Source organism: Mus musculus, chromosome 15, assembly GCF_000001635.26.
Source record: "Mus musculus strain C57BL/6J chromosome 15, GRCm38.p6 C57BL/6J".
Classification (NCBI taxonomy): Eukaryota; Metazoa; Chordata; class Mammalia; order Rodentia; family Muridae; genus Mus; species Mus musculus.
Window position 1 is genome coordinate 94,263,829 of NC_000081.6, and position 22,146 is coordinate 94,285,974.

A 22,146-nucleotide genomic window follows, 5' to 3' on the forward strand; every position below is an offset into this window, starting at 1 on the left:
TTTTATTTAATAAAGAAGTTTGGGAATTCTCTTTCCATATCCGGTTGGGTCATAAGTCTAGGCACTAGGAGATTCAGTTCTCTCTAGCTATCTAGGACTTATTTGGAGGAAGCATACAAACATCCTACAATCTGCCAACGTTGACAGATTAGAAGTGATTACCAGGAGACCCGTATTAAGAGTTTTTGGAGGGAGGCCGACAGATAAGCAGGAAATGTCTGGGATGATTCCTGCCCACCACCCTCAGTGCAAGTAGAAGCATCCTGGCATGTTTGCTCAAATCTGTCATCTTTGGCACTGGTATAGAAAAATCATTATTGTGTTTATTTAATTCTGTCAAAGCAAAATAGGGTTCCTTTCAATGTCCAGTTTTATGAAATGATATGAAGAAGAGCCAAAATTAAGAGGTAACACTAAAAGAGGAAGTAGGAGAGAGGCTGCCTTTGAGGCTGGCTTCCTGCTGCTGGAACTCTGGAAGTTGGCTGTGTGCCAGTTTGGCTGGCACCTTAATTGCCATGCCACACTGAGACCATCTTTCCTTCCATCTGGGTTACATGTTTGATGAGGCCTCATAGAAAGTGTTAACCATGCTGTCTGTGCAAAGTGGTGACGACGCAGACCGTCCTATGACATTAATTGTGTGGCATGTGAAAACGAGAGAGGTTAACAATAAAAAGGAGTGGATATTCAGGAAGGAAAATCAGAAGATAAAGCCAGAAGGGGCAGACATGATAAATGAGACGAATCTCAGGATCTAATTCACAAGCTGGCTAATACTTCCTAAGGTGAAGAGCGACTCCTGATTCAGAACAGATCAGGAGCAGTGGGGCTGTGCAGAGATGAGAGCACCAGACAGCTCAAAGTGACCTGTCATGGTCATCACAGCAGAAAGCCGTTCCACCAAGGCTGCGGCCTGGGCTCCATCTGCCTTACCCATGAAATGATTTTAGGCTTTAAGATCAGTTCACTACTTGTTACCCAACGTCATAGGTCATGATGCCAAATGGCTTAGGTAACATATATGAAAACGTGTTGGTTTCTGACATACTTCCAGGGTTTTACACATTAATGCTTGAGGCAAAACAAAATGAAATAGGTACTATTGACACCTTAAAATGATGTCTGTAAAGAGAGCTGGAGCTTGGAGCCCTCCTCACCGAAATACTTTCCAAAGTGTTTTCTAATTTTTTTTTAAAAAAGATCAGATAGCTAATTTGACACCTTCAAATAACAAAAACATGCTCCTATAAAAATAGCTCTCTTAACTCTGTACCTTTTCTGTCAGGAAAGTAAGCGGGGCTACATACCATCTATTCACTCTACAACTTAGAACATGGAGGTTCAGGCCAGTAGGTTACAGACCATACTCGAGAAATGAGGCTTCCTTGCCTCAGAAACAATAGATTAAAAAAAGTGTGCTATGTCTCTGTTTTAACATCTGTACATTGAACAGCTTTTCTGTTATAACAAAGTAGAAATGAGCTGATTGGCTGTGCCACTCCCAGAGTGGGTTTTTCCCTCCCCTCTGTGCATACTAATACTAACCGTATTCATCAACTCAGCCAGCCCACACACCAGGCAAGAAGGACCTACTCATTCGGTGAAAGACACCTTAGAGCTTATTACTTCAAACCCCTGCTTCAACTCTTAAGAAACAAGTTGTCGGCTTGCTTAATGTACCTTCTTCCCTACAGCTGCATGCTGGTCTGAAACACCTCTGCCTGTGCTCCAACTTAGTTCTCTTTACGGAATAAAGGCATCAGAAAAAAACTTACCACACCAAAAATAAATTCTTTATTTGCTTCTGGTCAGGCAATATTTGATAGTATTAAGACCATTCCAACATCCGAGCTGTAAAAGAAAGACATGCTCGTGGTCGTGACATAGATATGGGTTTTTGTCTGGACATAGAGACCGGACAATGATGCCTGGAAACGAACTGTGCAGAACTGTGACAGAAACTCCAGCAAAAGTAGACCTTGGCAGCCTTCCAAGTCCTCCAGCAGCATGACCACGAGTGGCCAGCAGGTGGCGATGTCGTCACTGTAGAGTAACGTCTCTGGTGGTACTTAAGGTTAATATGGAGTTGTCCTCAAGCCAAGGACAGAGCCGAACCAAAAACTAAAACAAACAAAAACAAAACAAAACAACAACAAAAAAGCCCTTTTTTTTTTTTTTGGTCTGGGAAGATGATGGTGCCCTGTAAAAACACGGTGAGAATTATATAGTATGAGGGTGTGCATGCAGTTCACTTTTATTTAGAAGTCTTCTTTTTGTCTTTTTGATCAGAGACTGGGCAAGAGGAGAGGTAGAAAAAGATGCAGGATGCTGAAGAGATTGGTTTCAGAACAAAAATAATGCTGTCTGTTGAGACTCTGGGACAGAAGGAAATCAAAACATTTGGGCAAAGCAGTAATGCTTTGAAATATGCAGGAAAGGGAGAAGGCAAAACAAAACAACAAACCAGCCAGGAGACTGGCAGCGCCAGCTTCCAACTGGTCTTCTCTGTTTTCTCATTCAGATTCTGATTAGAGCCACCAAGCACTCCAACGACAAATTCCTAATGCAACTCCCGGTGTGTGCTCCGTCCTTGGAACCCCAGCAGTGGGGATGTCGATGTGCCAGAGTGTGAGCACTGCCTACCATACACAGCGAGACCCTGTTTCAAATGTCAAAACAACACAGTAAAACCCATGTGTGTGCATTCAGACTTCCAGGAGTGGCGCACATAGTCACAGCAGCCCTGGCACAGCAGAGGCAAGACGATCATGGTCGGAACACGGCTCACAAGCGAGGCTATGTCAGACTTGAGAGTGCTCGTGAGGAAACTCCAAGAAAATGGAGACGAAAAGTTTTGTGACTTCTATCTCTCCAGAACGTGGGTTGTTTTGAGAATGTGCCTCTGTGCCCCCCCCCCCCCCACCGGGTGTAAGTTAGAGTGGCTTTACTTATGATTACAGGGACTGAGCTGGCTGGTTCTGTGTATCAACTTGACACAAGCTGGAGTTATCACAGAGAAAGGAGCCTCCCTTGAGGAAATGCTTCTGAGATACAGCTGTAAGGCCTTTTCTCAATTAGTGATCAAGGGGGAGGGCCCATTGCGGGTGATGCCATCCCTGGGCTGGTAGTCTTAGGTTCTATAAGAAAGCAAGCTGAACAAGCTGGGGGAAGCAAGCCAGTAAGCAGCACTCTTCCATGGCCTCTGCATCAACTCCTGCATCCAAGTCCCTGCCCTGTGTGAGTTCCTGTCCTGACTTCCTTTGGTGATGAACAGCACTGTGGACGTGTAAGCTGAATAAATCCTTTCCTCCACAACTTGATTGTTGGTCATGATGTTTTGTGCAGGAATAGAAACCCTGACTAAGATAGGTACCATTGTTACTTAGCTGGTGTTTCCAAGCACAGGCTGGCCACATGACTGTAGAGCAACCTAAACTCATGTGACCTTTGCCTTAGATCTTGCTTAACCCTCAGAATACAAATCGTCTGATGCCTTAAATAAACTTGGCTATTAATGAGACTTTACTCCTTTTAGGCTCCACTCTCCCAGGTTCGTGCTGCCAACTAGAGCGATAACTATCATGAACTTCAGGCCAGCCTTGGCTACACAGTAAGATATATGTGTATATATCTGAATATATATATTCAGAAAGAGACTTCATATCTACACACACATACACATACAAGGGACTCAGACACACAAAAGGGTTCCCATATTTTCTAGTAATGAGATAAATATAAATTTAGAGGGGAAATTGTATGTTACTGCACACGTGAAAAGGGTAATATTTTAATGCCCTGCCAATTGTCATTGTTTTCTTCCTTGACCTCATGAACTGTAGGAAAAGAGACTACCACTGAGCCATACCCCAGCCCTTGACAGTTATAACTGGTTTAACTCCTCTAGAGTGTACTTCGGTCATCCGTAAGGAAGTTGAGAATGGACAGCTCTGTCCTAAGTATCTGCTCCCTGCCTTGGCAAAGTACTGTACACACCACCTACTTCCCGGTATTTGACCTCTTGATCTGAGGAAGATCGTGTAATTTCCCTGAGATTTCAGTGCGGGTCCTTTTTGACTGTGTGAGGAGCATGTGAGAGGACTGCTAGCCAGAGCCAGACTGACTCCATGACAGGCTGCAAACTGGAAGTTTGGGGTTTCTGTTTCCCAGCACTGGAAAAGTCCAAAACAAGTCAATTCCAGAAAAATACCATCCCACACGGGCAGCCAATCAGGAAGCAGTCCCACCACCCAGTCTGCGCCAACCTCTCAAGCAACCAATCAGGAGCTGTAAAAACTTCTCCACCACTTAACCAGAGCCATGGGCAGCCAATCAGGAGCTGTAGAAGCTGCCCCACCCCATGCAGGTTCTCTGCAGAATAGTGCTGCTCTTTGCTGTTGCATATGCGAGTTAAGTCTGGCGTATCATTCTTCGTGAATCAGGGACCCCTTACACATGTAAACGAGGTTACCAGCGACACACAAATACGTTTTTATTTAGATGTTTATAAATTACACGGCTTTAATAACAGATGAAACATTTAATGGGAAACATTAGACATTCTGACTTAATGCCTGACCGATTTGCATAATCTCCCCTCTGATTCAGAGTTCTGCAAGTGTTTGACCGCATGCGCACCGACTTCCTCTGGCGCCTTTTACATCTCTAGCAAATATTTGGGAGAAAAACACCTTGAAGGTAAAACTAGTACACTGATATTTACTGTTGAAATGAATTAGCAAATCCCATGTTTTTGTTTATAGGGCAGGCCGGCATGGGAAAATATTTATTATTTTGCTTTTTAAAATCCTATCAGCGTATAACACACAATTAAGTTACGCACATGAAAAATAATCCCTTAATTCCTGAGAATCTGTCTATAGTGGCAAATTTTTAAATTCACTCATGTTTGAGAACGCCCCAGTAGACAGGAGCTGAGCTTCTCCGTGATGGTTACCACTGATCTTCAGCGCAGCAGGATCTGAACGTGTCCACTAAGCAGGCCGTCTGGGCACCTGTGCAGGACTGTCCCGTTAGGTCCACTGTGAAGAAGACGCGCCCTAACTGTGGGAGAGCAAGCCTTTGCTCTTTTCCTGCTTCTTTTACTGTCTTGTGGGTGCGCACGCTGACTAGACCGTCGTCATTTCCCTCTGACTTCAGCTTTTCAGCTTTCCCACATGGACTGAAGACCAGCATCATGGCTCTGCCATCACCGCTCTGGCATCGCTCCGCTCTGGCAAGCTAAGGCTGTTTAGTACCCGATTGAGACAGCTATGGCATCCAGCTCTCCAGTGTAAAGACAATTATTATTGGAGAATTTAGACTGTATAATCCAATCCAATAAACCCCTTTAATAGTGTTATCTACCCTGTTCCTTTAGAACAATGGCTCTCAACCTTCCTAATACTGTGACTCTTTAAAAACAGCCACTTATGCTGTATTGACCCCCAACTATAAAATTATTTTGTTGCTAATCCATAACTTTAATTTTGCTACTGTTATGAATAGTAATGTAAATACCCGTGCTTTCCAATGGTCATAGGTGACTCCTGTGGAAGGGTCATTAGATCCCCAAGGGGTTGAGACTCACAGGTTGAGAACTTTTGTTCTAGAGAACCCCACCCCCACCACATAATCTCTAGTGAATTATTTTGAAGTAGGGGAGGGGTCAGGAAAACAGAATCAAAACTTTGGATCATCAGAATTTTAAGAACCTCCGTCTTTCTATCTGGCTAGCAAAAAAGGTATTTCACGTTAAGAAAATAGGTTTTAAGGGTAGTTACATATATGAGTTATAAAGGCATAATGGCACACAAACATTATAAAAACAATATACTGCTCATACGTAAATAGAGGTAGGCCTTAAAACTCAAATCCCAACATCTGTCTTCTCTGTTTGCCACAAAGTTTTCTATTTAATACTTAACATAAGCACAACTTTTTAAGGAAAAACGTATTATATTTTAGAACCATTTTTATTGAAGCACCAAAATCCATAGATAAAATTAAAGAAAAAAGAATAAGACAATGAATCAAAATCATATCAGAAAAAAGAATATGCTTATTTGATATAATTATTAATTTCATATTCACTGATTCTTATTTTCTCCATTTTAACAATCACAATAACACTTCGCTGTAACGTAGGAAGCTGATTGGAGATGTATTTTGTATGTCTGTTTAACAGTCCAAGCTTTGACCAGCAATATTTTCTTGGTATAATCCATTCAAACGTTTTGCTTGTATTCCCTATAATAAATTATGATGTTTAAGAGTGAGCCTGATTGGAGTGGGATGTCCGTTAAGTTCCTCTTTAAAACCTATAAACATGAAGTGGTCTGAAACCCCAATGAGCACCCAAAGAAAGGTTTGAATATGGAAGTCTCGGGAAGCCAGGGGTGAGAGAGGAGCACCGACGCCTGTGTTTTCACAGAGCAATCCCCCTTCACGGTCCTTCCAAGCCTTGGACGTTCACAGTACTTGAATTGAGAGCCCCGTAGCCATGTGAGGAATGCACTTTCCACAGAACCCTCCGCATCTGCCGTAGACTTTGGTTCCGTCCTGGAAGCAGCGTAAAGAAGTGGAAAACACAGGAGAATTTTATACAAGCTGGCAACTGTGCACAACCCAGAAAAAGCACCTGCTTTGAATAACGCTGATTGAGTCCCAACCAAGGATCCCTGTTAAGAGCTGCTGTCCAGTCAAGGTCATGTGCGGGTCCAAAGGGACTGGACAGCCTACGGTTGATACCAGCTGCTGTTCGTGCCAAGCAAACCGTGGTAGGCTTTACACACTGCATCTCAGCACACATATTTTTCACCTGAATATTTACGGGTATCGGTGAGCTTATTAAAATAAAACCTCTAATGAGCACGCGATTATAAATAGTAGACTCCACCAGTAGGATATTCTAGAAACTAGGTCATGAAGATATGTGAGTCGCCTGTGTCTTTCTCGATGGGCTCAGTCATGCGTTTGAAACACAGCATGGAGAATCGCAGAAATTGGTGTGATGGGGACAGAAACAAAGGGGCAGAGGGCAGACGTCAAGATCAGAATGGGACTAAAACCGGAAGTAGGCTCAAGCTGATAGTCTGAGGGAGGAGGGCAGAAGGGGGAGGGGCAGGTGCTCCGTGCTGCCTTCATTTTACATACAAACATCAAAAACAGTAACATATACTTTTCTTATACCCAACACGTTTAACTCTGGTCATTTTCCTTAGAGACATAAATTGTTTTTAATCCAGAGAAGAACGGAAGGGTGGAGAAGACTGGTGTTTGTGACTCTGTGAGACAGAAGAAGGCTGTGATCAGAAGCCCTCGGTGGGCAGAGGACCCTGGCTAACAGAGGAAATGAGAAGGAAAACTCCGTTTTGTGGATTTTTCTTTTCCTAGGCTGTTAGAGTGGGAAGCTCAGCTCATTGCATCTTATGGAACATGAATATGTTTGCATTTCCGCAATTATGCTTGGCTTTCATGAATCTAGGTTTTATCCTGGGTATCAGACTTCAAACGCTGCTGTCAGGAACGTTCTTAACTTAACACATAAGATTCTCCACAATTAAATAAGTAACTAAATTTTAGAAGCTATAAAAAATAGAAAAAAAAATGAAAGATTTCACAAAATAATACTATCCTTCTGTGACTTTAGCGTTCTTTATATCCAAGCAAAATATATTTAAGAGCTGGATACGTGGAAGCCAGGGTATTTCATTAAGTTCGCTACATTTATAATAATTTAAACATAAATTTTGTATTCCTCAGAAACAAAATGTTTTAAGAGTATCACACAAGAATATTGTATTTTGTCCATAAATATTTGTTTTCATTGGAATGTTACAAAACCATATTTACCAAAATAAAGAAAACACTGGAGAGGGTGAAGGTTGGGGAGGGCTGATTTACAAACAACATAAATGAGACTACTCAAGACCCATGCTCACTTTCCCAAATAGGGTCTATGCACTGTGTTTAAATTAGTACTTAAATTATTTTAATAGTTATTATTTCTATAGTATGGGTAGACTTTCAAATGGTAGGCTTTCAAAATAAATGGCTCTCTGGGTATATATTTAGTTTATTTAGGTTTTTAATAGATTGATGTGAATGTATTATGATCTACTTCAAGTTTGTCCTTCATTGTTTAGAAACATCATATAACATGATTAATATTTGTGTATATGTATGCTATATGTCTATGTGCTCATGTGGGTTTGGAGATCTGTGTATGCTGACCCGCATGTAGACACACGTGTGAGTACATGTGGAGACCAGAGGTGAACATCAGGTGCCTTCTTCAATAGATTTCAATGCTATTGATTGAGACAGGGTCTCTCATTGGAAGTGGGCTCACTGATCTAGCTAATGAGTTCCATGGAGCCACCTTTCTTCACTCCTCCCCTGTAGTACAGGGGTCATAGATGCAGGCTCAGGCCCTCATGCTCGGGTGGAAGGCACTCTACTGACTGAGCCACCCCTCTCTCCCCATACAGCCATTCCTACGGGCAAAATAGCAGTGTTTTCTAGATAAAGATAGGCAAGGAGATATGAGTGCCGCATAGATATCCCTAATTGCTGAAAACACTTACACATTATGGTGTGTGTTTCCTAGAGGCGCACATCGCACAAGAAGTATTTTTATGTCAAAAAAAGTTCAGTTACTTTTTTAGTAATTAGCTTTGAATGTATGCTGATTGAGAAATTAAGTGACTGAGGTGACATCATGTCTTACTCTTTAAGGAAAACAGACAAGCACACCATCTATCTCATCATCTATATCATCATTTTGAGAATATTTGTTAAGTGACTCTGTTTAATAACCCCTTCACTAAACCAAAGTAAGGAGATAAATAAACCCCAAATTGAACCATCATTTAAAAATATGAGACCCTAAATCTCTGTTTGGAGTTTTGTTTGTTTGTTTGGAGTTTTGCCATACTGGGGAGTTGAACCTTGGAGCCAGTGTTCCAAGCTAGATGGATGCTCGACCACTGATCTACAGCTTCAGTCTTCTTTATATTTCCATTTGAGAAAAAGTCCCATTAAACTGCCCAGGCTGACCTTGAATCCACTCCAGATTGAACTGGCCTTGAACTTGCAGGTCTTTTTGCCTCAGTCTATGCTATTGGGCCTGATACAGTTATATCACTATCTTTAAGAACATGCATGCATGTTCAGTCATAAGGTCCAAATCTGAGATTCATGCTCATGTGTTTGTGTGTGTGTGTATGCACATATACCCATTTGTATGCAGCATATTCACAATATACTGTAGGTTTCTAGTCACTGTTCTCATATGTATTTGCCTCTGAGGTTGGGGACTTTAGTGCTAGTCCATAGCATAGAAGCGATTTCCAGGCACTTTAGTTCTACAGGACTTACTTGGGACCTGTGGATGATGACAGAGGCATACCTCCCCTGAGCGAGCCACTTTGCTGTGTTGGATATCTTCATCCCAGTTCCTGCTAAGTTGATGCTGAACTGCCCCTGCATGGCGAGAAAAAGAATGAATACATAAAATATTTAAGACTGTTCTTGCCTGGAAACATCAAATGGCTCAAGTGATTCTCAAAACGGGTGAAGAAAGCTGACCCAACTTGACTTAAAGAAAACGATTCAGTGAAAGAACTTAACTGACAAATAGGTCTTCTCAATTGCAGGTACAATCGGAGTTACTACACTGTGATGTCAAAGCAAGTCTGTCAGGCCTGGAGTCTGTGGCACCTAGAGCCAAGGGGCCTGTCACAGCTGGTGAGTCCTTGATGGAGGAGTGTTCAGGGGGATTAAGATGTGCCCAACTTTACCATTTCTTTTTATTCAAGTTTTGACTACTTTTTGATAGTTTGTTTGGCGCGCTACATCCGTTTGATTTATTTCCTGGAATCTCTCCTAATCGTGACTCCTCCCTCCTGTAAAGAGCACTACTCCCTTACTGAGAGCTCAAAACCTGCTGAACTTTCCCCCTGTGGTCATCTTTTTAAGACCCCACAGGATGTAGTGACACTGAGACCCCACAGGATGTGCAGACTCTAGTGGCACATCACTTACACATTGTGGTGTGTTCCCTAGAGGCCCACGTTGCGCAAGAAGTATTTTTAATGTCAAAATAGCTCAGGTTACCTTTGTTAGTAATAAGCTTGGAACATATGCCGGTTGGGAAATTAAGTGACCGAGGTGACATCATGTCTTATTCTTTAAGTAAAACAGACAAGCACACCATCTATCTCATCAGCACACACATCTATGTTCATCTTTAGTAGTGAAATTATATGCATATCAAATCATTGCTTTACACAGAAACTCTTTATGATTTATGTCCTCCAAAGGCTTGGTCTGTGTGTCTATTCTGTGCTCCTATACACCAAAGGGCCATGGGAGAAAGAGCCAGCAGGAGTGAATCTGGAGAAGTCTTGAGTAGACTCTGGGATGTCTTTTCAGCTGTGATGAACACCAGCAAGGCTACAGGTCTCAGGGGTTAGTGTCTGTGGTGGTTTCAATAAGGCTGAATGCATCGGGTAAAGGTTTTGGGGAATCGCCTCGTGTTTTTTATAGAAGGGGATTCCTCTGTCAGTACTGGGTCTCACTCTACCCACCAGCAGCTGGGGCATCAGTGAGACTCAGGACCGAGACTCTCGCTGCTGCTCCAGACCTGGACATTCGGGCAGGGAGGTGTGTGCATCCCTGCACTGAGGGACAGGTGTAGATTCACTTTCAATCACACCAGTGCATGGGTAGCTGTAGTTCTCACACTACGCTGAGATGAACTTCTTTGAGAAACTAAGAAAGCACAGGTTGGGTCGTAGCTGTGCCTCTGATCCTAATAAGGCTCTGAGGAAGAATAAATTTTCCAAAGGCTTAGGCCAAGGGAAGGAAGACTCGGGACCAGGAAGGCACATTGTTTTAAAGTGAAGTTCTTTATGATTTATGATCACTAAGTGGAGCTCAGACTCCAAAGAATAAGGCACCACAGACTTGTGACTCTAGTCCCCAGGAAGGTGAGATGTAGCCGTATCCCAGCCTTTGTAAAGGCAGCTAGGGCTGGAAGGATGCTTCGATCAGGATACATGAGACATGGACTTTGAGGGAGGCCAGCAAGGCAATGAAGACTTTACCCTATAGATAGGCGAGTGCCTCTCAGCAGCCAGGATCCTGGGCTACTCCAGTTCCAGGTGGGGGAGCACTGAGGATCTTTGGTCTGAAGGCTGAGGTTTAGTCAAGCTCCCATTATCTGGAACATGAGACACTGCATCTATTCCAAACTTACAGCTATTCGGCATTCTGGATGCATCCTTATGGAGGTGACAGAGTTTCTAGATCTTTGGGCCATGTCTAGCTCCGTAACAGCTGAGCCTCTAGGGAATGCTATTGCTTCAGTGCATTAGTGAAGCACTCGGGTGCTCAGGTTCTAGGGAGTGGCCACAACTGTGATGCTAGAACAGGTTCTCAACCTGTGGGTCACCACCCTTATGGGGTAGAATGGCCCTTTTACAGGGATTGCTTAAGACCATCAGAAAACATAGATATTTACATTACTATCCATAACAGTAGCAGAATTCCAGTTATGGAGTGGCAACGAAATAATTTTATGATTGGGGGTCACCACAGCATGAGGAACTGTATTAAAGGATTGCAGCATTAGGAAGGGCTGGGGACCACAGTGCTAGAGGGTAAAGACAACACTGCTGTCCTACCACAGTGTGTTAAATCAATGAGGCATCTGTATGTGGAGCCCTCCCACCCCAGGCTCCAAGTCAAGATTAACCCAACATGAGTCTTAGGATAGATACAGAGGAGTGCTGACATGTAGAAAGAAAGTATTTTAAAATGGAGACAATCTTTGTAATTTTGCGTTTGATCTCATAGCTCAACAATCTGTAAGACGCAAGGCATCTGATTTCATTAAAATAAATGAAACACTTTCACTCTGATAGATACTTGAATGAATGAAATGATGGTTGATAGAAAAAATGGAATATTTGCAAATGTCACTTCTGGTGAAAGACCTTTGTGTATCCAGACTCTTGATATTCACCAATAGGAAAACAAACTTGGTATCGAACAAGGATGTAGGCATGAGCATTTACATCATTCAGCCAAATACACAATGAGCAATAACTCCAGGAAAGGTACTTAGCATCATTATGCACTGCAAAAATGTGAAAACAAAACAAAACAAAACAAAAACAATAGCAGACACCACTAATACGAAAGCAAACAAGCAAATGAAAGCAAACCTAACAAGACCAAATGCTGGCAAGGATGCATCCAAGCAGCAAGCATGTTCATCTTTGCTGGTAGAAAAACAAAATGGCGCAGCTCCCCTCTACAGTGTGTACCAAAGAATCTGCAACAAAGGCCCTAAGGATTTGGCTTAGAGAAATGGAAATATATTCAAACACCTGTATGTGTGTGCATAAATCATAATTTCCAACGCCTGGAAACAACACGTATCGACAAGAGGTACTGGCTTGATCCACCGGCCGTACTGGAATCTGCTCACTTCTCCAACAACTCTGGCAACCAAATATTAATAAAAGGACAGGAAACAAGGCCCGTACCAGGACTCTTTGGGAACATCCACCTCCCACTTGACATATGTATTCCCAAATCGCATAACACTCCCTGACTCGTCTCACGTTCAATGTGGTAAAGTTTATTTTCTCTAAAGAACGCCATATGTGTTTGTGCTCTTTTTAGCATTCATATCCTGGGGTACCCGGTCACATGCAGACACAGAGGATGTGGTTTTGATGAGTCCCAAACAACAGGAGACGTTCTCTCTGTGACACTGAGCATCTGGAAGGTATTCATGCAAATGTCATGTAACTAAACACAGAATCTGGTTTATACATTCAACAGAACATCGCCCAAAATCCTGGGCACTTTGTATTTTTGGTAACTGTAGCCTGGGGCAGACAAATACAGACTGAGTATGGGTGACACTGCTCCTTTCAACAGCATCTGTCTGTGCCCAGCACGATCTAATTTTGGCACAAAGTTCTGCGTTTCAAAAAATATTCAGAACCACGTGGGGGGGGGCATTGTACCCTGATGGCAGAAAACCATCTTCCTGCTGCTCCTGCACTGACCAGCTAAAGGTTCTGACAGAGGTTGTTGACCGGGAGGATCTGTCTATCTAACTATGAACTGAGGTTACATGCTTTATGGCTGCATAATTTCCTTAAGATATTTGTGAGAGAAAGGTATTAGAAGGAAAAGGAAATAACCATCGTATCAAAGTCTGATTACATAAATCTTCTCATTCCTGCCTCATGCTCATCAAGAAATTTCTTGTTTATAATAATTCTCTCTCTTGCTTCCTACAGGGAGACTTCTTTGATGAGATAAGAAGAATTTTGATTCTACTTGATAACTGTGTGGTTTCCATGAATACCAGTCTCCTTTGAAGTTTGCTGATATCTCTCACTGAGCAGAACTAAATCAAATGAAAGACAAGGACCAGATTTCCAGAGTTTGGCAATCTTTCCGAACAGCAGTCTTTGGAAGGACTCAAATCACCGAACTGTTCATATATCTCATGATATCAAATATACGAGCAGATGGCAGAGTTAAAAGGAAAGAGGTTGTTAAAAAAAAAGCTCATTCATCCTGACATGGATTGGCCATTGGAGAACTAATCTCCATGCGAGAAGGTCAAAAGGACAGTGCCATCAATAAAAAGCAGCCATGTGTTATGGCAAACATCATTCAGAAGGATAGGACATTTTAGATCACACATCCTTGACTTCAGAGAATGTGTCTGACTGAACACACAGACAAGGTGTTTGACAGGAAGATGATCTCAAAGGGAAGGGAAGTTCTGGGGAGAGAATTGAAAGGAGTCCATTCTAGGAAGTAACCATCTATCACCACATGAAGAGAGGAGAAAACAGAGAAGGAGGAGCAGGGGGAGGAGGAAGAGGAGGAGGAAAAGAAGGAAAAGGAGGAGGAGGGGGGAGGAGGAGGGGAGACATAGGAGGAGGAGGGGAGAGGAGGGGGGGAAGAGAAAGGAGGAAAAGGAGGAGGAGGGGAGAGGAGGAGGGGAGGGGGAGGGGAAGAGGAGGAGGAGGGGAGGAGGAAGAGGAAGAGGAGGAGGAGAGGAGAAGGAGGAAAAGGAGGAGGAGTGGAGGAGGAGGAGGGGAGACGAGGAGGAGGAGAGGGATAGGAGGAGGAGGGGAGAGGAGGAGGGGAAAGGGAAGGAGGAAAAGGAGGAGGAGGAGGGGAGAGGAGGAGGGGGAGGGGAGGGGAAGAGGAGGAGGAGAGGAGGAGGAGGAATAGGAGGAGGAGAAGAGAAGGAGGAAAAGGAGCAGGAGGGGAGGAGGAGGAGGAAACATGGACTTGAGTGTTCCTAAGCAGCTTCAGTGACTGAATGAGGACACAGAGTTCTTCTGCAAAGTTGTCTGCTTCCAGCACTATAGACAGAAAGTCTGGAGAAATGGCTCAGTGGATAAATGTGGTCTCTGCTATACGAGCATGAGGAACTGAGTTCGGATCCCATCACCCATGTTAAAAAGCCAAGCATGGGCCAAGCACACCGTTAACCTCAGCATGAGGGGAGGCAGAGACAGTAGGGCCACTGAGGCATTCTGGCTCCCAGCCTAGCTCCAGGGTTAGTGAGAGACCCTTGTCTCAATGGATTAATGCAGAGCATGATGAAGCAGAATACCTGACATACATGTGAATAGCCTATACATGTGAACATACATGTGTGAATATATCACAAACCAATACACTTCATGCAAACGTGTGTGTGTGTGTGTGTGTGTGTGTGTGTGTGTGTGTGTGTAATCAAAAGAAATTTTTTTTTTATAGAATTGCAGGTTAATGAACCTACGGTCACTGTCTAGCAATAACTGTTGAAAATTATGAGTCATGATCATCATTTAAACATAGGATTCTGAAAACCATGCTAAAGTTATACAGCAAACAGAAAATTTTTTATTTAGGAAAATCTGTTACATCTAGGTAGGAACAGTTAATGATCCCATGATAATAGAAAATGTTTTAGTATGAATAAAATAGATATACAAATGCAAAAATCCTTAGATACAGCAAAGCAAATACTTAGAACTTATAGCTATAAAAGCATTAAATGGAAGAAAACCTCAAATCGATAATTTCCCACCTTAAGATGCCAGAAAAAGCAATATATTATAAGTGCAGCTCTCCCCATCACCAAGGAAGCTTCATCTATACAGCAGACAAAAGGCATTATGGGAATTCACAGTTGGTCAGAATGTGGCCAAAATTGGTAGACAACAGCTAACTGTCCACCCTCAGTTAATACATCTACAATACCACCACCACCCTACAAACCCAGAAGCATCTTGAAAGAGGGACCAGATTGTAAGACCCAGAGGGCCAGGATGTCTTCTGTGAGATAGTCTTTTATATACACAACCATGAAATCAGAGCTGTATAATGGCAACACCATCATGGAGGGAGTCTCTACCTAGATGAAGAGCCACAAACACTTAGTGACTGTCCCAATATAAGGACCAGTCCCGAGATAGGTTATCCAATCTCAAGGGGCTATTGATAAACATACGTAGATGTAGGTTCAAGTACAGGACTGGGTAGTCCTGCTTGTTTAAACTTCTGGCAAGGGTGCCAGATGGCCACAGACATGTGTGTCCAGCAAACCCCACATCACAACCTAGGCATCCCGTAGAGAACGGAGCAGTGGGATTCTACAGTGCCCTTTAGGACACCCCATCATCTTTTAAGGTTTGACAACACCTTCCAGTGCCACCTCCCTGAAAGTCCATCCTCCACACATGGTCCTTTGAGAAACACGCACCCAAGGAACCAGTGTTACCATCAGCAAATAAACAACACATGCTCATGGTCTGTTTGTTTACCTTTCCTCGTGCATCTGCTCATTCCCAGGGGCCAGGTTGAAAGATTAAAATGATGGCGTGTCATGGAAAGAGGATTTGAGCAAGTTCTAGGTCTTGCTCTTGAATCTTTGAGATGAACTTAATATTGGCTAAAGTGGTTCTCCATCAGTTGACTTAATAATGCTTAAAGTAAGTGCATACTGAAAGCTTTGGATATCTAGTTTTTTTTTAATGTGTCATGAAATGTTCTGCTCAAGAAAACGAATGAGAGGAAATATTGAATTTTTCATTCTGAAGCAAATGAGTAACAAAATACGTATGAGGTACCTGTGGGCATCTGGCAGCGCTGTAGCAGTCCCCAGCTGTAGCAAATGGAACTGCCTTTCCAGATAGTGTCTGGGAAAAAAGAAGATCTGCAGCTGTAAAAAAAATGAAAAATAATAATAATGCAACTCATTACCATAGAAACAGCAATGCCCTCATTATTTTCAAATATGCACTTTTCATAGTATCTTAAATATATTTATGTGATTAGTTAAAATTTTACCAAAATATTGCCACTATAGCATATAATATAGCACTGCCCCAAATGGATACATTTTATTTAACACAAAAAATATACATGGACTAAATGGTCCTAAAAAAATCACAGTTACATCTGAAATTATAGAAAAATATGAAAAAAAGCAAATGAATGGTTTTTCAAATTTATTTACTCATAATATTTCACAACAAATCTCTGACATAGATGGAGTGGGATCAGGAAGAAAATCACAGAAAAAAATTTCTTCAGAGGTAGACCCTTTGTGCTAAAGCAGTGTGAGCCCACGTGTGCCGCATCTATACCGATTTACTGGTACGGTTCTTTTGCTCTTTCGTTTGCTGACGTTGTTAGCAACATTTGCTGATCATCATTAACATTGAAGACTCTATACAGAACACCACAGCTAGATTCACTGGATCAAAGGCAGGTTGTGCAGAATCCTCGAACTCAGTTACTGCAATCACTCACGCTTGCATTATTAGTCACTTAGATAAGGTCCCAACAATGACTATCATGACCACTGAGTTGATTCAAGACACTAACAGGTCACACTGCAAACCCTGTGATGGCACGGAGTCCTTTGGAGGCAGTCTCCCAAAGGAGCCTTTCTGCAAATACCTCATCTCTAACGACAGTTATAAAACTGTCAGGCTTTTCCTAATCCACCAGAGGAGCTGTGTGCACCTCCCAAGCCTCAGTCAGTGTGGTCAAGGTGTGCTTGCATGCACAGTGAGTGGAGCATATGGGCAGTGGAGTTGACGAACAGAACAAATCAGACCGATTCCAAGATGAAAAGCTGTTAAACGCGTACCGCCATTCTGCTGCTTCTTTGTGGCACCATCGATTGGAGCAGAACACAGACACAAGTTTCAGAGTATTTTACTGTCTTCTCCAAAACCGTGTGCTGTCAGTAACTCCCATTTCATAGTGATCACTGCTGGTGAGTGTACAGTCTGCTTGCCTCTGACGAGGCCCAGCACACCGGCCAGACTATTCCCAGGCATAATTCCTTGGATACCGGGCAGGTATGTCTAACTTTACATGTCAGAACTAAAGAGCATTGACTACCTGGCCAGCATACTGCACGGTCCATACATACCTGTGACCTGAGTAAATTACCAGTTAATTTCTAGAAGGATGGCATGCTCTCCCTAACCCCAGTCCTCTGAGCAGGTCTGCATCCCTCCTCAGTGGTCCTTAACTAACTGTAAACTGCGACAGGTCACTCTCGTGAGAGAAACTTAATTCCATCACCTGTGACATTCTGTCTTATCTGATATGGGATTGTTTGAAAGTTAAAATGGTATGATATATGGAAAAAATACAACAGTCAAGAGATTATAACCTGGAACTAATATTATTTCTTAATATCTAACCCAGGAAAAAAAACTTACACTTATGCTAAGAATATTGATTTCTATGAATGTAATATGGTTAGGGGTTTTTAAGGTATATAGCTTGATTTGAAAGAGAACTATCTTATTACTGTCACTATATAATGTTTGAGTCAAAGGTCCCCATACTTCCTCAGAGAAAGTTTGTATCTAATAACTATAAAGGAAACCATCTTGTACAACGGTTCTTCATTATATCCTGTCATATATACCAGTACATTGCTGGGCTTTGCTTTAGCAAACGGAGTCTTTTTGTTTTCCAAAGAATCTCAGCACTTACTTTTGATTTGCATGGATTCGAGATCCACTCTCACTTTGCTAAAAACAGTGTACCCGGCAGGTAGGTAGTCGTTTTCACACGCACAGTCTGGCCTCCTGCTTCCGTTGAAGGGGCATTCATAGGGATTTTGAAGTCTGTAACGACACTGGATATTTTAGTCCTTGGTGTATTTGTTAGATCCCCATGTGGCAAATGATGAATGTAGAAGAGGTAAAACAGAAGGCACACTTCTGTCCTTCCACACCATAATGACAACACATTAACAGGGAAAGAAGCAGAATTCACCATGGGCCAATACACAGAATTCTCACTGGGAAATTCAAGGACTAGCTGTACAAAAAAAAAAAAATCGAGATACAACTCCCTCTTTTGTTACTAGAATTAATTGTATTTCTATGAAATAGATAAGGTCTTAAACTTATCCCTTCTGTATTATCCCACACTCACCCTCTTTGTGATTACAGGCAAACACATGGCTAAGGTCCTAATGTGTCCACTGCCTTCTCAATCTCCTGTCCAATACGTGATTCCAAAGCTCAATGTCTATGGGCCCTAAAAGTGCACAGACAGGATAAAGTGTCTCATACCTAAGGCCGTATATTTCTGAAAAGTTGTCTTCACTTTTGACCAGTGGTAAATATTCTCTAGGGTTCTCCAGCTGCATGCCTGAGCAATGGATCTGAGGGGGAATACACAAATATCTAGAAAACAATTTCCAATGACAAGATCAAGGTGAAAATCAATTAGAAACGGTCGTCATAGTACCTTCAATATTCTTCCCCTGACGTTAAGGTCATAGTCACCATCCTTGGTAACATTGTTTGTAACTTGGAGTTCCTTGCAGGTGGTTAGTAATTTACCTTCAAAGATAAATTAATGCGGCAAGTCAGGAGCGAGCAAGTTCCACACAGCACGAACTCGACCATCAGAACCATCACTGTACTCCGAAGGTCTGACAGTTTGTGTTGCAGGGTGTGACAACTGCATAGATCTATGCTGACATTTTAACTGGAACTTAGGAACACCGGATGCTGGGAAGAGTTTGGAGTCTATTACTTACAGTCATTGGCATAACATTTCTTTTGGGCATCTGGCTTTAAACGCTTTAAACATAAGTCACTGGGCCAACCGTTCTCAGTCCTGCATGCTACTCTTCTCTCCATTATCCCAATTCCACAAGTTACTGAGCACTGTCAACACAGTAAAGTTTGAGGTAAAATAGATAACAAATAATGAGGCCAGGAACCCCACACTGCCTTCTCCAAGACTACGGTCTTTCAAAACAAAGTGAGGGTCGGTCATGGTTAGAACTACCGAAGATGCAAAAACACGCTAGGACTGCGTAGTCACTAGAGTGAAAGCATCCTTCAGGGTGAGCCTTCAGCTCTTGTTTCTCAGTGACTGGGTTCTTACTTATTTTGTATTTATCAGTTGCATGCTATAGTCATCTGGTCAACATTAATTGATGAGGCTTATTAAAACTCCTTATATACATAACACACTGCAAATAGTAATTATTAGTCTCATTTATTACTGTTATTGCAGCTACTTAGAGGTTTTTTTTCTCCTGATGAAATTACAGAGTAATGTCATTGTATTTCCATTAAGTTGATAGACAGAATGTAGTGTAAGTAATATATATTATGTATAGATTATAGAAAGCAATTCTTTTCTTCCCTTCGCTGATAAAATTTTCTGAAGTACCTACATAAAGGACAAGCTATTGTCTTTGAGGACTACAAATGAGTACTATTGTTATCATCTTACAAGTTAGAATAAGCACAGAAAGAATGAGATATTTATACAAATAACTAATGAAATGGATTTTAGACAATGGTGTAGAAGATAACTTGGAAGATCTACTTGAAAATACAAGTTACCAGGCATTCTGCCTGTGAAAAGCCTTCTGCAAAGGGCCCTAAATTCAGAATTCTGGACTGACCTTGCTCCATTTTCCCACTTTCCAAGTGGCTACATGCAGACAGCTTCTAAGGTCGCATTTGTACGCCTGAGGAGACGGTATCACCGGACATTCCCCATAGACGACAGGCCGAAGCTGATGGAACGTATGCTTCTTAGAGGACTGGATCTTAGTGCAGTATGTAATCTTCTGTGGGGAAGTGAACCCACAGTTACCTGCACACTGAAAAACGCACACTGGTAAGGAAGTGAGGAGTCCTGAAGCTCACTCTGAGCCCTAATATCTGTCAGCTGCTTCATATATATCATGCATATCAAACAACTGTGGCTCGATTAACCAGCTTCATTCAAAGGTTGGGAAACAAAGGGCCATAGAGGTTTAGGCAGCTCACACAGAGTCACACCACAAAATATGGAATGCTGCGATCCAGCCTAGAAACTGTGTCTGAGGAGTCCATGAGGGCCCCTTTTCCATTCTGAACTGTATTCTATTTGCCCCCTTTTCCTGTTCTCATTCTGACACTCTTGGTTACTTACACACTAGAATCTAAGGATAGAAAGGACTCATAAATCAATGTGTCCTTCCTTTTACAGGACTGTTTGGCTACTCTGAGTCCCTTAAATCTTGATATGAATTAAGGACCAGCTCGATAAATTTGTGAAAGCGAGTTGTATTTCTTTTTGAAGAAGCCAACCAAAACATCGTGGCTGACTGAGTCTCAGCAGAGATGCCAAGTGGATCCAGTCGGGAAGTGATAACCTCTTCCACAAGCTGTGTTGGGTGCAGAGAGAAGCCATGTGCAACTGTAGATGTGGGGCATGACTTCATGTCAGAAATGGAAATAATCAAAACTGTGTCAGACCTAAAGATATGAACTAAAAGTTACGAGACTCAAAAGAAGATAGAGGTATGCACCGCATTAGCAGTGATTTTTAAAGATATGATGACTAAAGCCCAAAGAGCCACAATTGTAAAGGGAATAATGAATTCGACATCGAAATTAAAGATGCGTTTTAAGAAAGTATCGGGTATGGGAAACCTACCTTCTAGTTGTCAGAGCCCGAGAGACCTTTCCCTAAACAATATAGGCCACGGCTCCTGTCCTTGGTTGGCCTCCAGAACTTGAAAGTGTGACCTTATTGTGGAAGATACCACGTGACTTGGCGGAGCTGTGCTAGAACTGACTGATAGCTTCCTCCCTGGGGACAAGGTCTCATAGTATTGGAAAGTGCTGTACAAGCGGCTAAGGCAGAGAAGCCATAAAGACCTATCCTGAAGGAGAACCTATGGTTTGTAATGATATCCAGCATGGCAAGAAAGACTCAGGGGTGAGATAGAGAATCTTAATTGGTCTTAAGGCCCACTTCCTAAAAAGAATTCATGCCCTGATTCAGTAAACTGGTCAACTAGCTATAGCTGGTGATATCACGAACCCTACAGCTGTGGTTCTCAACCTTCCTAATGCTGCCACCCCTTAATATAATCCCTCATGTTGTGGTGACTCCCAATCACAAAACTATTTTCATTGCTACTTCATAACTGTAATTTTTCTACTGTTAGGCATCTTAATGTAAATATCTGGTATGCAAATGGCCTTAGGCGACCCCTGTGAAAGGGTCTTTCAACTCAAACGTGGTTGCAACCTACAGGTTGAGGCCTGCTGCCTGAGAGGATAACTTACACTCCTGATCCAGTTTAATTCCCAACTCTATTCTAAATCTGTATGTTACACCCACAGATAAGTGAAGCTCTAACCCCTCATCAAAGACACTTCTTTTTCTCCCAGGGTGTTTTATGACAGCGACAGGAAAAGAGACCAAGATGACCTTACCTGCGACGAGTCTCCTGTAACCACCGAGTACTTGCAGTGAGGGTTCCTGCATTTTTTGATTGAAAGCGGCTTCGTTAAAGGGTCACAGAGACTTTCATTGGCTTGTACGTTTTGCTCATTCACACATTTCACCAGCCGATAGGTCTCTTTTTTCTTACACGATGTTGAACACTGGAAAAGCAATGGAGAAAAGCAAAGAACGCTTTCCTATGTGCACGGTCCTTGCAAGTTTGTTCTTCATGCCGTGGGGTGGAGTGGTACTAACTGTAAAGTCCGAACTCCAGCGAGGAGGCGGGGGGATGAGGAATTCCAGGGCAACCTGGGCTGCAGGAGCCTC

General features: G+C 42.4%; 1 protein-coding gene across 5 annotated transcripts in view; it reads right to left on the reverse strand.

The window, feature by feature from the left end:
* Positions 1-4,485: 4,485 nt before the first annotated feature.
* Positions 4,486-22,146, reverse strand: part of Adamts20 (a disintegrin-like and metallopeptidase (reprolysin type) with thrombospondin type 1 motif, 20) — a 163,761-nt gene continuing 146,100 nt past the window's right edge. For 2 of the 5 annotated variants that reach the window (XM_011245594.3, XM_017316581.2), the window contains 9 exons: positions 21,810-21,980; positions 20,000-20,200; positions 19,118-19,247; positions 18,823-18,917; positions 18,645-18,736; positions 18,058-18,191; positions 16,167-16,235; positions 9,382-9,486; positions 4,486-6,561 (listed from right to left, as the gene is read on the reverse strand). In XM_011245594.3, the coding sequence (XP_011243896.1) occupies positions 6,446-6,561; positions 9,382-9,486; positions 16,167-16,235; positions 18,058-18,191; positions 18,645-18,736; positions 18,823-18,917; positions 19,118-19,247; positions 20,000-20,200; positions 21,810-21,980 (1,113 nt within the window). In that variant the 3' untranslated portion in view covers positions 4,486-6,445. Of the gene's footprint in view, positions 6,562-9,381; positions 9,487-16,166; positions 16,259-18,057; positions 18,192-18,644; positions 18,737-18,822; positions 19,248-19,999; positions 20,201-21,809; positions 21,981-22,146 lie in introns of all 5 variants that reach the window. The other 3 variants (XM_006520863.3, NM_177431.5, XR_001781517.1) reach the window with 3 other exon arrangements.